Source organism: Chinchilla lanigera, unplaced genomic scaffold, assembly GCF_000276665.1.
Source record: "Chinchilla lanigera isolate Chin_1 unplaced genomic scaffold, ChiLan1.0 scaffold00006, whole genome shotgun sequence".
In the NCBI taxonomy this organism is placed as follows: domain Eukaryota; kingdom Metazoa; phylum Chordata; class Mammalia; order Rodentia; family Chinchillidae; genus Chinchilla; species Chinchilla lanigera.
In genome coordinates, this window is record NW_004955407.1 from 42,711,032 (window position 1) to 42,731,289 (window position 20,258).

The 20,258-nt window shown below is 50.3% G+C and overlaps 1 protein-coding gene and 1 pseudogene across 5 annotated transcripts; both read right to left on the reverse strand.

Annotated features, from left to right (window-relative positions):
* Positions 1-1,120: 1,120 nt before the first annotated feature.
* On the reverse strand, positions 1,121-17,659 carry LOC102019471 (chromosome unknown open reading frame, human C21orf58). 5 transcript variants are annotated; one of them, XM_013505752.1, is made up of 10 exons: positions 17,560-17,659; positions 17,385-17,453; positions 16,812-16,872; positions 15,831-15,904; positions 13,947-14,111; positions 10,971-11,082; positions 2,992-3,110; positions 2,486-2,724; positions 2,199-2,263; positions 1,121-1,349 (listed from the first exon to the last, which is right to left on the reverse strand). In XM_013505752.1, the coding sequence occupies exons 2-9, from the start codon at positions 17,442-17,444 to the stop codon at positions 2,218-2,220; spliced, it is 876 nt and encodes a 291-aa protein (XP_013361206.1). In that variant the 5' UTR covers positions 17,445-17,453; positions 17,560-17,659; the 3' UTR covers positions 1,121-1,349; positions 2,199-2,217. The 5 variants fall into 5 exon arrangements, with proteins under 5 accessions (XP_013361206.1, XP_013361201.1, XP_013361195.1 ...); XM_013505747.1 differs by lacking the exon at positions 17,560-17,659 and having other exon boundaries at positions 15,831-15,981; positions 16,812-16,888; positions 17,385-17,553; XM_013505741.1 differs by lacking the exon at positions 17,560-17,659 and having other exon boundaries at positions 15,831-15,981; positions 16,812-16,921; positions 17,385-17,553.
* On the reverse strand, positions 8,421-10,736 carry LOC106146914 (annotated as a pseudogene).
* Positions 17,660-20,258: the final 2,599 nt, after the last annotated feature.

Genomic DNA, 20,258 nt, shown 5'->3' on the forward strand with positions numbered 1-20,258 from the left:
GTTAAATGGGAGCCCTGGTGTGGTAGACACTGCAGGAGGTTTCCAGTAAGAGTCAGCCCTAAAACCGGGGGATAGTAGGGCTCCAGTGATGTGTGGGTCGTTCTGATGCAGAAGCATGGAAGTGTTTCCCAGTGGAGTCGGTGAGAACGCAGGACAGGCCCGCCCTGTTCCTCTGGCCTCTGAGCTGTGCATGGCTGGCCTGTGGTTAGCTGGGATTGTTCTCTGTTTAGTGTCTAGCACAGCAGAGCTCAGCAGACATCAGTCCATACCTAGAGCACGAGCCTTGGCAGTATTGGGGGTTATTCTGGGAGGTCATGGGCTGCATTAAAGCCCAGCGCTGGTGGTTCTTTTTTTTCTGAGACATGGTCTTGCTGTGTAGCCCAGGCTGACCTCACAATCCTGCCTCAGCCTCCTCAGTTCTGAGATTGCAGGTATGCATACCCAGTGCTTCTGAAGGCCTGGATGATAACGTGTGGGCCAGCACCCTATAGCTAGCGACCCTGGGGCCTGGCGCAGCCTGATATGTCCCAGCCCCTGCCAGGATCGTTTCCCTGGTGTGACTGGCTGTCCTGCCCCCATCATACTGCACCTGGCCGCTGCTCATCCTCGTCCTCTCACTGTGTGACTGCTCCTATCTGCTGTCTTCCTACTGATTTTCTTGTCTTGATTTGGTGTTTCTATATATTCTTGAAAACCACCTTGTGTCTTAATATAGAACAGGAGCAAGTGTCCTTCTGGCCTACAGCTGAGAAATGCTACCCATGGCCAGCTTGGCAGCTGAACTTGTATCCAGCCCCAACTGCAGGCAACCTCATGCCCACACTGGAGCCCACTGCACACTCCACTTCCCCACACAGGCCTCGAGCCTGGCTCATGGCACATGAGGACACGTGTGAGGGTAGCTCCACGCCTGCCACTCCTGCAGTCCAGCCCGGTCCAGCCAGTGGTGTGCTCAGAGCCGGGCTCCCAGTGCTGAGGTGTTCCCTTCACACCGCCTACCCAGCAAGGCCTAGAGCCAGGGCAAGCAGCAGCTGCCAAAGTTCTTCCGTCTGTAAATGAATAATTATGTTGACAGATAAAACTGAGAAGCACTGCCATGTTTGAACAATCACGAAAATAGGAAATTGGGTCAGGCCTTTAATTCATGCTTTTAACACAGCAGAGTCTGGAATCCCACCCAGAGGTCCGCTGAAGGATGGCTGTGGGAGAGCAGGGTGTCACTCTCCATCTGGCCATCTACGCGGGCACACGCCCTGCTCCTCACAGCTCCGACACACTCCCGAGAGCCAGGCCAGCCAGAGGAGGCTCTCAGCCACAGTGCAGCACCTCCACCTCACCTCACCTCCAACCTGCAAGGTTTCAAGGACATAAACACTGCAAGTAAAGCACTTCACAAGTGAAAAACGTTGAGCCAGGTGTGATGACCCACACCTGTAATCTCAGCACTCTGGGAGGCTGAGGCAGGAGAACTGAAAATTGGAGCTCAGTTTGGGCAACTTAGTAACTTAGTGAAATCCTGTCTCAAATTAAAAAATAAAAAGGGTTTGGGGATGTAACCATTGCGAAGGCACTGAGTTCAATGCAACATACCACTAAGGAAGAGAGAGAGAGGCCCTGGAAGCGGGGAAATAGAAACTTACACGTGATACTTTAAAAGATTAAAAAAAAAAAAAAAAAAAGGATTCCACCAAAAAATAAAGTAAGCATCATAGTAGCTAGGTAGCTGTGCTCAGAGCACCAGTCTCGCAAAGCAGGAGGGACAGGCTACAGAGGAGCTCCTCTTGCTCGCCCCGCCGGAGGGGCTGGGCTCTGCCGCTGGCCTTCAGCAGAAGCTGTGCAGGCAGCATGCGGGTCCCCTCCCGTGCAGACCATAACTCAGAGTCCAGTATTTGTGTTCTGCTTGCTTCATTCACCCTGACATGGGGCTGTTCCACGCTGGGCAGACCGAAGTCCCCATGCCAGGCCACACGCCCCTAAGGCAGCTGCATCCCAGCCCCATGTGACTTCCTTCTCTACCCCCGAGAGGAATGTTTTCTGTTTCTGTGTGGCTGAAACTTTTGATCTTTTCTGTTATGCATGCTGGGCCTTGTTTTCTTAAATTCTGTCCTGGTGAAAGCTTTGTATTTCTCCTGGGTGGGAGTCACCTGGTTTTCCAGAAGCATGGTGAAAGACCAAAGATGGAAGACCTTGCTGCTTACCAAGCTGGAACAAGCGGGCTCATATGCCTGGGGCCTGTGAGGGCAGGATGCCATCGGACACCAGCCTAGAGGACAGGTGAGGGTGACTGGTGTAGCACCTGGGCTGGCCCAAGTCACAGGTACCACTCCACATGAGGGACACCAAGCCCTGCAGCCTTCTGGACGGTGGGGGAATCTTTCTGGCCCCTTCCAAGCCTCCTGCTGCAGCCTACATGCCTGGCCACCCAGGCCCAGGAGGTCTTCCATTCTGCTGCCACAGGTGCCCAACCTTTGCCTTCCAGACTTACGTGCTACCCGCAGGCAGAGTAGTGGGACTGGCCACGTGGCACATGGTGGGCAAGAAGCTGGTGGCAGGTGGCAGGGCGGTGGCTGCAACCACTGGGGGCCACATGGAGTAACTAAGGGAGGCACCCGGCACAGAGCCAGGCTGCAGTGAGGTAGAGGGTGCATAGTGATGGTGGTGGTGCACCGCAGGTGGCTTCTGCCTCTCAGCTCGCAGGGCAACTGGGCGCGTCCCCCGAGGGTCCTGGCAGAGAGTGCACGGCCGTGTTCACAGTGGTGGCCTCTTTCCCTGAACCCATTCCTGACCGGGACAGGGTTGAATGTGAAGGCAGGAAAGGGCAGGAGCTGTAGGTAGAACTTGGGCCAAGAGCTTCCTGGGCCCCAGGTGCACAACCCGTTCCTTACAGGAGGGGCGGCAGCGCTGGGGCTCCACAGCTGGACTCCAGGTTGGACCCAGAGAAGCCCTTCCAGAGCTGCCCAGATGCAGGGTCCCAGGATGCCCCCAGCCCACCTGCAGGGCAGAGTGCAGACCCGTGGGTGCCAGCGCAGGCGGCAGGGCTTTGAGCATCATGTTCTGCATAAGGATCTGGTGCATCTGCGCGTTCTGCATCAGCATCATCTCCACCATGTCTGGAAGGAGAGACGGGGCTGACTTCAGGTTCTGCCTGGGAAACAAAGTGTTAGTTCCTCATCTTGTTAAAACAGGTTCCGCACCTCAAAGCACCTGAGAACATTCTGGCCTATGTGTCTCTGTTGTACAGACTCATGAAATGTTCCAAGAGTGGGACTTGCAGTCAGAGGGGAGCTGTGGGTAAGGCTCTGTGGCCTACCTGGCTGGCCTTAATGCCACCACCGTCCCTCACATCCCCGGGCTGCGTGATCCCGGAACAACATATTCCCCTCCTAACTGCAAGACCTCTTAATGTAACCTTATTTGGGAAAAGGCTACAGATTTAAGTAGGGATGATGAAACAAGGAAATCATCCTGGAATGAACCCTCAATCCAGTGAAAGTGCTGTGTACTAAGAGGGGCAGGTCAGGGAGGTTGCCGTGGGGACGGGGACAAGGCCACAGGGAGGCCTGGAGCCTCCAGAGGAATCAGTCCTGCCCTTACTTGGACTTTTGTGGTCTGGTCTCCCAAAGTGCACAGTAATAAAGTTATACTGTCGAAACCACGCAGATTGTGGGGTTTTGTTTAGCACAGGCACGGACCAGCCCTGGGAACCACAACATTTTAACTTTTCACAATGTGATAGGCAAACACTGCTGCTTCCCATGGTGGTTGCCCCTGGAAATGCACAGTGCTGTGCTGTTGGCCTCACTAAAGAAACACAAATCCCAGGACCATCCTCCAAACATGCACACTCTAGGCCCAGAAAGCTGGGTGGGCTAAGACATGAGCACCCAGGGTCTGGGACCCCTGGGCCCATGGCCAGAAAAGCAAAGGTGTGAAGTAGAGAAGAGCCAGACCCCTGTACACCACAGGTGGTCCCCAAGGACAGCTGAGGAGCTGGGTGTGACAGGCACTGCAAGCACAGATTCACTTCAGTTCCTGACCAGACGCTCTTATCGTAATAAAGTTCAGCTTTTGTGTCTTTCCCCCTTTACTGAGACAGGGTTTCCCCTTGTAGTTCAGTCTGGTCTTCAACTCACTATGTAGTCTAGGCTGGCCTTGAATACACAGCGATCCTCCTGCTTCAGCCTCCCAGGTGGTGGAATTGCAGGCACATGCCACCATGCCTGGCCTTTTTTCCTTTATAGTTAGTACCTTCTGTATCCTGTTGAGGTCTTCAGTCTCTCAAGGTCATGGTGAATGTTCTGTAATTTCTTTTGTAGCTCTGCTTATCTCTTACATTTAGACTTGCAATTCCACCTGTGTATGCTTTGAGTTAGGGTCCACCTTAACATGTTGCTGTGGATATTAACTGGACCCTGGGCCATGCTGAAAGACTCTCATCTTCCTGTTGTACCATAGTCTCATCTGTTACAAAGCAGGTGACACAGGTGTGGAACCGTTGTGGCCCTTCCTCTAGTTGTCTGACATCTTCATGCTGGGCTGAGTAGGGTGTGAGGCCTGATCTGGGGACCCTCCAACGCTATGCACTTGTGGCTGAAGCTGTGGGGGTGGGGATGCTCTGCTGAGACAAAATACCCAGTGCCCAAGGTTAAAGGAGGAAAGGCTTATTTTGACTCACTGCTTGGAGAGGGTTCAGTCCATCATCGGCTGGCTTCAAGGCAGGGTGGCGTGGCAAGTGGTCATCACAGAGCAGAGGACAGGCAGCAGCAGCAGTAAGCAACAAGCGACAGGCCTTTCCGTCCTTTATATCTTATCCAGGCTCCTCACCCTTGGTGGGGCAGCACTCACACCCTTGATCCCAGCACTGCACCATGAGTCTATCCCAGGGTCACACGCTCTAGATCCAGCTACCTCTGAAGCCTCACCTGTGGCTGCATGAGGCTTTGGTGCACATCTATATGAAAGCAGGATCATGAACCCTTTGCAGTATTTGCTGCACCCCACAGAGTGCGTGTGTCCACCCCCAGTACTATAAGCCAGACGTGCAAACAGAAGCAGCCCCACTGGGAAGGACAGAGCACTGGGATGGGAGCACAGTGGAGCAGTGTGACCATCTGAATGAAGCCCCAAAGATGCCCACATTCTCATCCCAAAGTCCTGCTTTGCTGATGGTATCAAGATCCTTGAGGTGGAACAGAAGCAACCCAAATATCCATCAGTGGGTGAATGGGTAGAGAATGTGGCCATCCATACAGTGGGAGGTCATTTAGCCTTCACTGGCTACAGACTCTACTGATGAGTCTTGAGGAAATTATACCAAGGGAAATAAGCAGTCACAAAAAGACAAACACTGTATAAGCCACTGATAGCACTGGTCCAAAGCAGCCAAACTCCTGCAAGCAGAGTACTGTAGGTGGGGGTTGTGGAGGCTGAGGGCGCTGCAGCCCAATAGGTATAGTTTCAGGATTTGCAAGATGCAAGGGTTTCACAGGCTCACTGCACAACAGTGTAACAATTCACACTACTGAACTGCACACCTGGCAGATGGTTAAGATGGGAATCTTTATGTGTCTTTTACCACAATTTTAAAAATTAATTTTTAAAAACAAAATCCTAAGATGAATAAAGTACCCTGGATTTTCAAAGTGGGCCCAAGGTCATACAATGTCCCTAGAGAGTGTTGAGAGTAAACAACTATAGATCCAGATTTGACTATACAGCAAAGTTTGTCTTTAGGAATAAGGGAAATAAACTGGACACAGTGGCACACAGCTGTAATCCCAGCACTCTGGGAGGCCAAGTAGGAGGACTGCAAGTATGAGTTCCACCTAGACAACTCAGTGAAACATTGTCTCATAATAAGAAGGGGGGCTGAGGATGTGGCTCAGTGGTAGTGTATCCCTGGGTCCAACCCTCTTGTACTGCAATTAATAAGGAAAGAAGGAAAACATTGGCAAGAAAGTGAGCACTGAGAGGCTTCTACAGGTAGTCTGAGAAGAGTTTCAAAATGATGGGAGCTGGACACAGCATCATATGACTGTAATCCCAGCTACCTCAGAGGCTGAGGCAGGAGGATGGCAAGTTTGAATACCCCTGGGCAACTTAGCAAGATTCTGACTCAAAAGAACAAAAGAGTTATGCACACACAAAGTCCTGGTTCTCACCCCAGGAAGTATGGTCTGTGATACACTAAAGGGTAATAAAGATTCCAGGTAAATCCAGATACATCAGGTAAATCCAAACAGGTATCTTCTGTACAAAATCAATTACAATGGCATCTACTTTTGTGATTTCTTTTAAAAATATAATCTGAAATAGTACTAGTACTTTTGATATTTTGTATTTTTAAATTCAAACACTGGATCCAGGTTGAATTTGTTTGTAAGGAATAAGGATATAAGTCATGAGGTAGTTCAACTTTCCTTCCTCTAAGTAGCTATTTAGTCAATATATAATGTTTTACCACTGACTTTAAATGCCAATTTTTCTCATGACATACAAACATATGCATCCCCATGCCCTACACATTGGCAACATGTGTTCACACACATGAACACACAGAGTCATGCAAGGTATGTGTACATATGCATGCACATACCGCACATGTAAACACAGAGAAGCACACGTGTGCACATGAACACACACCATGTCTTAGTTATTCTTTTCCTTTTTCTTTTTTTTTGAGACAGGGTCTCGCTATGTAGTTTATGCTGGCCTTGAGCTCACTAGGTAGTCCAGGCTGACCTTGAACTCACTGTGATGCTCCTGCCTCAGCCTCTCATGCATTGGGATTACAGGTGTGCAGCACTAGTTACTTTTCTTGTTGCTAAGACAAAATATCCAGCATCACAAGTTAAAGGAGGAAAGGTTTATTTCAGCTCACAGTTTGTCGAGGTTTTACTCCGGAGTCAGCTGGCTGCAAGGAAGAGTGGTATGGCAGAGGGGTATCACAGAGGAGAAACAGTCCATGGCATGGAGGGGAAGGCAGAAGGCACCGAGCCAAAAGCAGCAGCCCACCTCTCCCTTTTATCCCTTCCAGGCTATCCACCTTCTGGGTGGCACCAACCTCACCCAGGGTAGGCCTTCCCATTACCCACACCCAGAACTATGCTAAGCCAGTTATTGTAATCACACACCCTGAATCCAAGCATCACACACCCTAGATCCAGCCAACCCTGAAAAGCCCCACCTATGACTGGTATGAGGCTTTGGGGAGACATCTACATACAACCCATAACACACAGGCATACATGTGTGCCACCATGCCTGGCTAGTCTTCTTCCTTATATATCTTGTTCTTCCAGAGCCCAGAGACATACTTTATAAGACAGTTTGTTGCAGTTCTGGGGATTAAATCCAGGGTCTTGTGCATGCTAAACACATGCTCTTCCCTGGGTTTCTTGTACACTTTCTGGTGGTTTTTTTGGTACCAGGAAGTGAACTCAGGACGTTGCACTTGCCAGGCAGGTGCTTGTGCCACTGAGCTACATCCCCGGCCCTTTCCATGAGTTTTTCTTAAAAAAAAAAAAAAAAGACAATAAAAGGATCCCCTTTTATTCACAGGTATAGCTGGATAAGTAGACTTGTTTATAACCATACTTCCAAAATAGTTTTCAAAAATATTACCAAATTCTTTGCTAGCAGCTAACACATCCAATTATCATGACCCTAATTTTTGGTGCATAATGTACACTAGGCAGCAATAGGAAAGCTCAAACTGGTTAACTGATTAACTATCTAATGTTCAGGCAAAACTCCATTTATGCCAGGTGTGGTGGTGCATGCCTGTAATCCCAGCACTCGGGAGGAGGCTGGGGAGGAGGCTGAGGGAGGAGAATCGTCATGAGTTTGAAGCCACCTGTCTTAGTTGCATTTCTCTCATTGCTGAGACAAAATACCTGACACCCAGAATTAAGGAAGGAAAGGTTTATTTAGCTCAGTTTGTGGAGGTTTCAGTCCATGCTCAGCTGGCTCCAAAGCAGAGTGGCACATGGCAGAGGGCAACAATTCATGGTGGTCGAAGATAGCAAAAGCAGCAAGAGCAAAGGGAGGAGTGGCAGCAAGCAGCCTTTCTCTCCCTTACATATGCAAACTACCCACCCCTAGGCAGGTGTAGCCCTCATACCCATAATCTCAGCATTGGACCATGAATCAATCATATCTCTAGAAGCCTGCCCCTTGACCACAGGAGGCTTTGGGGAGACATCCAAACACAAACCACAGCACTACCCTATGCTACACAGTGATCTGAGGGCCAGTCTGAACAACATAATGAGATCCTGTCTCAAAAAAAGAAACCCTCCATTTATGGTAGCCGGGCATAGTGGCAAATACCACTAATCCCAGCACTCAGGAGGCTGAGGCAAGAGGATCACCATGAGTTTGAGGCCAGCCTGGGCTACATAAGCAAGTTCAAGGCCAGCCTGCACTGCGTAGCGAGTGCAAAAACAAAACATCCCAAAAACAAACAAACAAACAAACTACATCTGTAGCCTCTTCTTGATCAATTTCTGTTCCCAGTTCATGGTTACCATCTTGTTGACTTCCTGCTGATTCTGTCTATCTGACTGGCTGCCAGATCGACCAGACCTGCCACTTCACCAGCCACTCCTCTGTCTAAAATTAGTAGATGTGTTTCCATCATAATATTCTTCAATTTCAGATATTTGGGTGGCACTGAGGCTATCCAGTCTGAATCGTGACACTCTGCCTGTAACCTTTCTGATTCAGTTGTGGGAACATCAAAGCAACCCCATGCTTCCTTTGGGAGGCACCTTCTGGGAATTTGGGATGCAGCACTACTGCTCAGCTTTCTGTGAAGTTCCTTCCTAGCACAGCTGACATCCTGCATCTCTCCTAGGCTTTGCAGAGTCATGGTCACCAACCCCTTATCAGAAGTGATCAAACAACGTGGTTCAAAGTTTGATGAACCAGAAGTGTGGGCTAATGCTGCAGTCAGCATGTCCACTGCCCTTTTCTCTTCTATCAGTCTCTGAGCTGATGGTCAGGAAAAATCAACCATAGCATAAGAAACAGAAACCTGATGGCATCCATGTTTTTAGATTTAACTAAATCCACTGCAGAGGGAACACCTACATATTTAAAAGGAATTTCTGCTTTTGGGTCCACATATTTTAGTTGACTTTCTCTCTTGGTTGATAAAAACATAGGGAAATCCCTGTCCAGCCAGCTGTCCCTGTGCATCTGGAGTGGCGGATATAAGTCTCAACATCCTGTAGAGCAGAAACTTCAAATCTCTAGGTCAACCTCAGGAATGTCCAAACCACAGGGAACCACATCGGTGGCCACCAAAACTTTAAAACGACTTCTCTGAAGTCTTTCAGTGTAATTTCTCTTTGTGACTGTGCAGTGTCCCTGTGTGAACACTGGGCCTTCTGCTTTATGTGTTTAATTCATGACCATTTCAGTTACAATCTTCCTGATTTCGCAGAAAATAATAGCTCTCCCTTCAGACCCACTGTAGTCTTGAAGGAAGTCTCCATTAGTTGAGGTCTCTGAGACCAGTGGCACTGGGTGGCCAAATGTTCCACACTAGTTGCAGCCTTTTGAGTCATTTTTTCAACAAGGACAATGTATTCATCTGGATTATATATTTTTTTCTTCAACTTTATATACCCACTGTGGGCACGTTGCAGAAAAAAGTAGTCAGGATTATATTCAGAATCAGTTTTGTAGGATTTATGGATAATATGTTCAATTTGTTTAGAAAAACCTAAATCTAACATTTGATCCACTTCATCAAATGCTACATGATATGGTTTAAAAAGATCCAAACAACTCTTTGATACAACCAAGGTCCCAACCTAGATGTCAATTCCATTTTGAATATGATTGCTTTGGCTTTGATATGATATTCTACCATATAAGGCAACACTGAGTTCCTAGTTATATCTTTGAAGTCTTTGGCTATTTGGTTTGCCAGTTTCCTTGTTGGAGCCCAAACAAGAACCCTTGGTAAGTAGTTTTAAAAAATTGTTTCTTGATTTCTTTGGAGCCTTTTATTCAAGGGTATGGCAAAAGAGAATGTTTTTCCCGTTTCTATCTGTGCTTCAGCAATTAAATCTTTCCTTCATATATAGGGCCAAAGGTCTTAACTTGAATAGGAAAGAGATATGTTACCGCTTGAATTTTCAGAAGCTTTGTACTAATCTCTTCAGAAACAGAGAAACTGGAGAAGTCTCCTTCTTCCTGTTCACATGTTAGTGTCTCCTCTAGTTAGTTTCTTATCACTTGATTCATGAGCACTTTCTAAAGATGACACTCATTTTTTTCCCTCACATTCACAAGTATTTCCCTTTAATAGGTCCTTTCTTCCTGATTTATGAGATATGGAAATTCATCTGAAAGTCTATTAAATTCTTCTTCAGTGTTTCCTTTTAGCTTCTCTTTCATTTTCGCTTCTTTGGGTTTGGGAGCATCCAGATCATTTGTAACACAATTTTCTCTTGTCTCCGATGGTGCCTCGATTTCCTTCTGTCACTCCAGAGTGGTGTAATGTGTTTTCAGCTTCTCTTGTTTATATCTTCATAGACACTCTTTTGTTTTTCCCGCCTTTGGCTCTCAGACTCTTCCAAGTGTGCTTCCAGCTCTATAATCCTCTCCCCAAGGAGTTTCCCAGACACTACTGGCCCTTGCCCCGCCCTCCAGGCACAGTGACCACTACAGGCAGTGACAGTGTGAAAGGAAGTGGGGACAGGGTGTCTGCCTGCCAGCCCGTGTCAGCTCCTTCTTCCATTTTTGTTTTGTTTTGTTTTGTTTTTTCCGGTACCGGGAATCGAACTCTCAATGTTGCGCTTGCCAGGCAGATGCTGAGCTAAATCCCCAGCCCCTTCCATGTATTTCTTAAAATAATTTTCATATTCAGTAACCAGAAGCTGACCTCAAGTGACTATCCTGATAACAAAATATTTTCTCTTTCAGTGGACAAATTCATGACAGTATGGCACGCTTACCTTCCTTAATGCTTCCTGACCTTTGAGTAGGAGAGGCCTGGGGAGGAGGAATCTGTGCAATGAGTGGCTGCTGAGGTAGCTGCTGAATGATGGTGGCAGGAGGCTGGGGGACCTGAGAAGAGCCAGGTGGTCACCGGCCTGAACGCAGCCTGAGAGACAGCGCTCCGCACTACTGCAGCCAGCCAGCCCGTCATTCCCACGCTGCCATTCACCCGTCCACTTACTCCTCCACACATACATCCACCTACCTTCTCACATCCACCCACCCACCCACGCGCCACCCATTCCTCTACCCACCGGGCTGTCCCTCCCTCCTTCCTTCTAGTCATCCATCCACCACCCCCATGCTCTGCCTATTCATCACCTGCCCACCCATGTACCCTTCCGCCTATGATACTCTCTTATTTCCCTCCACTCACCCATGCAGTCCATTGATCCATTCTTCCAGCCATCCATCCTTTCCCTCCTCCATTCACTTATCTATCTACTCATCCAACCCTCTACCCATCTATACATCCCTCTTTTCCTTAGTGATCTATTCATCTGTCCATTAGTCTATCCATCCACCTACTCACCCATATATACATCTACCTGTCCATCCACCTATGCTTCTGCCCACCCATCCATCTACTCATCCACCCACCCACCCACCCATCCATCTCTTCATCCAGCCTCTATCCACCAACCCATCTATCTACCCATTCATTCACCCATTTCTCTGTTATCTGTCTATCTATCTATCCATCCATCCATCTATCCTTCAATTAAAGGAGAACTTTAAATAATTTAACACCAGAGGTTGAATAAATGATTGAATAGAAAGATACTTGAGTCTGGATATACATGGCATTTTTAATGATTCCCACATTTCTTGTCTTCAGCAGAGTAAGCTTATGTCTGGTTTCATTAAAAAAAATCTTTATTATACACATTTAACACAGGATGGGCAGTCATTTTAAATTTTAGTCATCTTAATAGGGGTATAGTGGTAGTTCACTGTGGTTCTCATTTGCATTTCCCTAATGACTGATGATATAGGGACTCCTGTGTTGAGTGGCTGGATCACCTGATAGGTGCTCATAGTTCTGCCCCAGTGACCTGTCTATCCTAGCACCAACACCAACTTGATTAATTGCTGTGTCTTGACCATGCACTGTAGGACATGTATGGAACTTAATGTGAGTAGAAGCTTGAGTTTCTCTTCTGAGTGAACATAAATGAGCAATAATTTCCAGCAAACAGCAGAAAAACCTGGGTTTTTGATCCTTTGGGTGAAGTGCTGGGGATGGAATTCAGGAGTGCTTTACCACTGAAGCACATCTCCAACCTTCTTTATTTTGAGACAGAACCTTACTAGGTTGCCAGGCTGGGTTTGAACTTGCAATCTTCCTGCATCGGGCTCCTGAGTAGCTGGGATTACAGGCATATACCACCATACCCAACTCAAATCTGTCTTAAACCTCTTCTGGACGTGCAAGTCCAGCATGACCTTGTCTCCACTGACAGAAGAATGGCACAGACCAGGGACTTGTGAGTTTTCCTGCAGAGAACCAGGCAGTAAATTGCTTAGGCTCATTGGCTATGTTGCAGCCTGGCTGGGATGTCCTGCTCTGGACCACAGAGTGACCACAGATGGATACTACTGACCTGAAGAGCAGTCATAGGCAGATGTGGACACAGAGTCCTGGTCCCACAGAACTTCATGAACGTTGAAATGCTCATTTCTCATTGTGTTCATGTGTTACATTACAAAGTATTATTCCTTTTATTTCCCAAACATTAAAAAGTAGGGCCAGGAGAAGGATTACAAGTTCAAGCCCAGTCTAAGCAACTATGTCCCATAATAATAAAAAAAAATTTAAAGGGCTGAGAATGTAGCTCGGGGCCTGGGTTTAACCCCCATGATTGCAAACAGAAACAAAAACAACTGGTGCTTGGTATAGTTCAGTGGTAGAACACTTGCCTAGCATGCCTGAAGTCCAGGGGTTGATTCTTAGCACTGTAAAACAAGTGGACAAAACAAAACCTGAAACCATCCTTGTCCCTTGAGGTATATAGAAGAGTAGGCAGCCAGGCAGGCCTGAAGCCAGCCCATATCCCTGGAGAGGACAGTGAGGTGTCCCAGAGCCTCTGCACCTTTCTTGTTGCTGGGACTTCCTGCCTCAGGGTCTCCCAGCCAGCTCTGGGGTGTTCACCAGCGCCCAGGGCCTACTGGCCTCAGGCTTAGATTGAGACATATAGGCATGAGGGTCCTGATAAACATGTGGGGACATAGCCCATCAGCAAAGAGGAACCTGGGGGGCCTCACTCGCACAGATTCCCAAGGCTGCCCCTTCCCAGTCTGTTCCTCTGCCATAGCTATTGCCAGCATCCCTTGCTGAAAGACAAGTGTCTTCCCTGACACTGACCCAGCCCAGAGCCTCCTCCCCTTGCCTGCCCCCTCTTCTCCCTACACACTCTGCACCCCTTCACACTGAGTGCCCCAGCCTCTCCATGCCCGGTCTGGGCTTCTGGCTTCTCTGGTGCCATGGCCTCTGGATACCACTCCCTTGTGCTGAAGAAGTCAGTTGCTTTCTATTGCTCACAACCCAGAATGCTGAAAACCGCAGGAAGCTCTCAACGCAATAACACCATTTTCTCTGCAGCACTCTGCCCTTGATACTAGGGTCTCAGCACACCTGGTCATTAGGAACTTATGGAATGAGACAGTGTGTTTTCCTGAATGCAGGGCCATACTTCCACTCACTGGGAGGCTGGGGCGGTCTGTGCGCCTCAAGGACTGAGGAGGACTTTCTGGAGGCCCCACAGCACCCAAGTCATGCGTCATAGCTGCTGCGCCTCTGAGTTGGCTATGCCTCTGAGTGGAGTCTTGTGCTGCAGGGGCCTCCGGGGGAGGTGGTGGGAACACAGCCCCCATCGCTGTGTCTCCCGACCCCATTCCTACTAGAGCTGTTATTTTCACCTGCCCCCTCTTACCTGGTGTTGGATGATTCTCGGTGGCTCAGGGGCCAGCGGGGGTGGAGAGACAGTGGGGTAGATGCCCACAGGGGTTGCTTCTGGGAGCAGGGCTGGCTCCAGAGCCTCTCCACGTGCCCCCCTCCAGGTGTGGGCCCAGGGGTGCTCATCCAGGAGCTGCTGTTCCTGCAAGGCCAACAGACCCTATGCACCCAGCAAGCTGTGGGGGATCCTGGACCTGTGCGCCAGGCTACCACCCTACCACAGCACAGGGGCCTTTGGTGCTCAGAGCTGTGGTTCAGCTGAAGGCCACCCAACTGAAGTGAGGCCCCAGAGGCAAGACTGAAGACCCTTGTGGGAATAGTACCACTGCTTTTAAAATTTATCAAGTAATTTAAACAAGTGTCTGGTTACTGTTTTCCCAAAGCCAACAGCGTCTAATCACTCTTTCAAGCATGTGGCCCTTGGCCAGATGAGGAGCCAACCTCCTACCCCAGGGTGTTGGGTAACAGATGCAAACCACTTGGGCCACAGGCACCTCTTGTTGCAGGTCAGTTTTGTTTGGATGAAGCCCTGACACCCTAGAATTGTACTTTCCTTGGGAGCTGTACAGTCCTCAACATTGCCACCTCTGACGTGCTTGCCCTGTGTGCCCAGCAGACCACCCTGGGGAATGACCAAGGTGTCCTGTGCTCACTGAACAGTTGTCTGACCGTATTCTTGGCATAAGAAAACCAGCCCCAAGTATTCAAAAGGCCTCCTGGTCTCAGCGCAGTGGGTCTTGACTGCAGTGAGCTCTGCCAGGGGCTGCTGGGGGTACAGGCTTACCAGGGGTCAGGGCCCCACCTGGAGATGGCCAGGGATTTAAAGCCTAGTTTTGTTAAAAAGTACCGGCTCTTTACTTGATCCTGCAGATACCCAGTGGGTAACTAAAAGCTGGAGTATGATTGGCATCTCTGCCTTCATTTTGTGTCCGTCTCCTTTATTACCTTAAGCTCTCGGTCAGATCCCTCCTCAGCCCTGCAGTAGGCCTCTTAATTACATAAGGACTGTCTGTCTAAGAACTGGTGATTCAAGGTTTATTCACCCTTCTTAACCTATCTCACCCCTCTTCAAGACTGAGGACACCAAGATAAGAGTAACTAAGATATTTTCGAGACGTGGGACATTCAAGGGCCTACTTTCAGTGTCCTGTCCCAGGCTTCCTGAAGCAGCACCCTGAAGCCTCTCATCCAAAACTCAAAGACACCTTGGATTCCAGCAGAGCTTCACAGACAGACCACCCATGGCACGACCATTCCCAAAGCAAGGCTCTCTTTGCGTGGGAACTGGACTACCCTCTCCCACCACAGGACCTCTCCAGAGCCAGCTGGCAGAACCGGAGCCGGCATCATGATGAACTTGACTCTTGCCCACCCATGCACTCCAGGAAAGCTGGCTCCTCGCCTTCCTTAGTGTCAGTCCAATCTCTGTCAGAGCTAGGCCCTTAAACTCTTCTCAATCTGGAGTCCTCTCCCATTTTCTTTGCCTTCTCAGTTAAAAGCTTTGCCTGTGTCTTTCATATTTCTTGGCCTGGTTTTCCATTTCTGTTACCAACCAGCCACCCCAACCCTGCCCCACCAGGTGGTATCATGGAGGACAGGGGCTTGGGGATGGCAAGGACATGGAGAGGGGTTGCAGGGGATTTTGGGGTCCTGGAGGAATATGGGATCTACCCAGGGATTCAAGGTCAGCCTAGGGTTTGGAGACCTGGGATGGAAGGACAGGGCCTGGGGGCACCCAGGCTGGGGTGGGGGTCTGGGCCTGGGTTGGGCATGAGACGTGGTGGGACAGGGCCTAGGGAGGCTTGAGGTGGTGTGGGGGGTGCCCGCCGGTGGCAAGAGGCCTGCCCGATGCAGTGCCTACCCGGAGTCTCAGCAGAAGCTCCTTCCTCCTCCTCCGAGCGCTCTGCAGTGCCTTGTTCAACCTGTCCTCGTGTCCTGAGGGAAGCACGTTCTTTGTCCACTGAGGAAGTCTCCGGGCAGGTGGCCAGGTGGTCAGGGATGTCACAGGAGACCTGTCAGTGTATCCCACCACCCCATAGCCCAAGTCCCAGGGCAACCCAGCACCTCCTGATCAGGCCTCCTTGCAAATACTCATCCCAAGAAGGAGGATGAGGGCTGAGAGGGCCATGGTAGGGAGGGGGTACCTTAGGGAGTAAGTCTGACCAGTGGGGCTGGTCTCCTGGGCCCTCGTGCTGAGAGCTCCTGCCCTCTGCGCTCAGAGTGGCAGTAGTACCCCCTGTACTGCACCTGAAAGCCTGGCTCTCACTGATGGAGAGAAGCCCTTAGGTCTGGTGGCTCCAAGCATCTGCTGGAGTTGGACCCTAGGCTCCCTGGAAACCCTGCTCCTGGCACAGGTATAGCCTCAGTTGCCCCCTCACTGGCCCCGGGGTCATGTGGCCTGGTGTGCAGTGCTTCACTGGGATTTAGGGCCCCAGGCTGTGCTCCAAACTCTAGGTGCACCATGTCCCAAAGAATAAGGTGCCTCCTGCTGCCCCTTACCCCAACCTCCCTGAAGTCTAGACCTGGTCACGAGGTAACAGTGAGGACAAGACCAGAGCCCTCACCTGGCCCTCTGAGTTCAGGCTCTAGAGACAGAGCCATGTGGCTCTGGCCTGACAGGACCACTCCCTTCCTCACCCTCAGAAGGGGATGGGGATGAGAACTCACCCGCTCTGGGGCCTTGAGGGAACAGTGGAAGGCCTGTGTAAGAACAGAGGCCTTCCTGCCCCCAGCGGGAAGGAGCATTTTGGGGCAGAGGTAGCTCCCAGGGGCCACTGCCCCTGCTGTCCTTGCTGTCTACCCTGCCCCTGCCTGCGAGGGTCCACGCAGCCCGGGCTCTTACCTGGCACAAGGTGGGTGCCCTCTGAGCCCTCTTCCATGTTCTCTCGTTCTTGCTCCAGCTTCTATGAGGGACAGAGGCTGTGAAGGTGATGCTGGCTGCACTGCTGTTGCCTAGATTGCCATGCCAGGAGGCAGGGGTCGTGCTGGTTGTGTGATCAACATAGTGCCTGTCTTAAACCCAGGGGGTGCAGAAGAGCACCCTAATCACTACCACCGGGCCCTGGATTGGGGCCCCGGTTGGTAAGAGGAGGAATGCAGGTGGGTGACATGGAGGCCTCCCAAACCACCCAGAGTCTAGGCAGGGTAAGAAGATGAAGAGGGGTGTGGGAGTGACCAGGCTCAGCCCTGGGGCCCTGCAGTAAAGCCTGACTTTGGAAACCACTAGAAGAACCTAATTGGTACTACACATGGACACAGAAACAGAAAAACTACGTTTCATTATGAGGGTGAAATCCACTGGGAAGGGTTTGCTTTGAAAGCAGAACATGCTCATAGGTGGTTTGCAGACAGATGCAACTGACTTTGCCCGACACCTTTGTCTCAGGCTCAAAGCTGAGCAGTGTTAGAGTCGTACCTGTTCCAAAAGCCTCAGTGTCAGCCGGGTCATTTGGTCTTCAGCTGATGAGTCCAGCATCTTAGGGGCCTGTGAGGTGGCAAAAGAGGGCAGGCGGCTGTGCCTTACACTCAAGGTCTACAGTGGGGAGCACCTCACCGTGACAGCAGGCTCCCCTGCAGAGGGTTTGGCTCACCTCCTGGAAACCAGCCTTGGAGACCGAGAGCCAGCAGAGTGTACAGGAGGAGGTGTGTCCCTCCCTAGACTGCAGGGTCTGGAGCACAGGAGGCCTGGGTTGCCAGGTTTCCACTGAGTCCTTCCTGAGCTATGTGTCCCTGGGCTCTTTGTAAATACTGATCGGCAAGTGTGGACAGGCAGGGTAAACTGGAGGCAAAGGAGTGGACACCAGACTCCGGGAACCACCCACCTCAGAACAAAGCCTGGAGGAAAGTGGGAAGGAGGCCCTGCCCAACGGCCTCTGCCCTCACGGGGACCTTCAGAGCCAGGAGTGAAAGAGTGCAGTTGGACACTGGGAGGACCGTGGGAGGGGCACCTATGGGGGACAGAGACAGACAGGATGGGCTGGGGCTGGAGGCACACAGCGGGATGCACCTATTGTAGTCAGGGCTTGCAGGGGAAACAACTTAATACAGGATACATAATTTATAGGATTATTTTATAATTGTCACCCAAAAAGTCAAGTACAAAAGAATTCAGGAAATCTGTTCACATACTAAAGACTCAAAGACTCCAGCTGAGGGCCTAGACCTCATGGCAATGTCCTGCATGAGTCCAGCTGAAGACTTAGAGCCCATGACAATGCCTCATGCAAGTCTATTTCATGGATCTGCGCTGGGAAGGCTCAAAGGTCAGTCGGTGGTGGAAGCTAGAAAGTCTGTGCCAGTGGGGTGAAGGATCTGTGCCAGCACGCTGAGGGATCTGCACGGGAGCAGGAAGCGATGCTCAAAATAAGGACCAGAGCTCCCCCAAAGTGAACCGCAGCCATTCTCAATGACAACAAGGTCCCGAGCTCCTCTGACAATGAGAAGAGGTGAGTTCATAACAGGAAAGCCAGCATGACAAGCTCCTCCAGGAGAACCAGCAGCACCGCTTTTTCCTCTCCAGTTCTCCTTTCTATGTTGTTGGCAACAATCCTCAGGTGGGCCCTCCACACCCAGCACCATGCTGATTCTGGGTGTTCAACGGGGTGTTACAGGTTGACCACCAGTTGTCAATTGACCACGGCACCATATGGTCAGCAGCCAGCAGCCAGAGCCTCACAGGACACCTGCCACCACTGCAGGTGGGGACAGCTCTGCGGCGACCTGGGCCAGAGATGAGCTGAGTATAGTCCTCTCAGGAGGACACCCGGCTTTATGGTGGAGCCAGCAAGGACAGAGGGAGGAGGTCACACACTGTGGCTCTGTGCTCCAACTGGCTGAGGTCAGTCCCACTGAGGAGGCGGCTGAAACACAGGCAAGGAGCCCAGCAATGGCATGGCTGGGCCAGCAAGACGGTGGGCCTGAGCAGCACCTGGAACCCAGCTGCCCCTCAACCTGCGTCGAACCCTTGACATTAGCTTCAGAGTCCAACTCGCCCACACTTGGCATTCGTGGTTCTATACATTGTGTGCTTTGTTCCGACCTCACTGATTCTAAGAACCTCAGGCATAGGGAGTGGGGCAGAGGAGATCAGGTGTCCTGATGGAGCCCTCAGAGCAGCTCCTGCTGGATCTGCGTGCAGCCCTCCCTGCTGGGCCTGGAGGCGGGGCTTACCATGCTGCATCCACGCCTCTGCTACAACTGAGCCCTGGCCCTGCACTCCAGGGGGTAGGGTCCTGGAGTCCTCGCTGACACTGCTGGCACTAGCAGACATGGCCACACTTTAGATGTCAGTGTGTGTTCACAACCTTCTTGGTGTTGGCGGTCTTAGGAGACATACAAACAGGAGGGCGGAGTGTGCACAAAATCTGCTAAATCAGTTTAGTCAAGCTGTTGCAAAACTCTAGTGAACTCGATGTAAAATGCTTTGCACCAAGGAATTGAAATGCAACTTTTATTAACACTGGCAGGCTGACAGCAACCAGGTCCAAATCATCAGCCCTGGCTTACAGTAAAATAGAACCTTCTATACATTTTGCAAACATGAAGTACAGAATGGATAACAGGTTAGTCTATAATTGGTTACTTATATTTGGTCACACATTCTTAGGCAGATGTATCTGGGGCAGGTTTAATTGGAGGGGACCATTTATCATGAAGCAGAAAGGCCTAGGGAAAGTCAGGGCTCAAGTAAGATTTAGTGTGACCTTGACAGTGCTAGTCTGCCCCGGGTGGATAGGCCTTGAAACAGATGTTGTTACGGATTATGTCTGTGTGTCCCCTCCAAAGCCTCGTGCGACCTTGGGGCAGGCTATTAGAGTTGAATGATTGTGGGTGTGAGAGCTACACCCACCCTGGGGTGGATAGTTTGCATATGTAAGGGAGAGGAAGAAGCTGCTTGAGGCTATTCCTCCTCCATTCCGCCCTGGTGAGTGCTTGTGGTTTAGTCGTGTGCTGCTGCCCTGAGATGCAGCTCTCTGCAATGTGCCACTCTGCCTATAATCCTGCCAAGTACGGATTAAAACTTCCACGAACTGTAAGCGAAATAAACCTTTCCTTCCTTAAATTTGGGCGTCAGGTATTTTGTCCCAGCAGCGAGAAAAAAGTAACCAAGACAGATGTGTATAGCATTGTGCAGCTGGTCAGATAGAGCTGAGTCAAATTATCCCTGATTTGCAACTGGGTAAGGTCGGCTGAGTCTGACAGCACAATTATGGAGCTATAGGTTTCAAATTCGCCACCACAAAGCCACTCAGGGCAGCTAGGAGAGGAGCCTCGGTGGGATACAGAACAC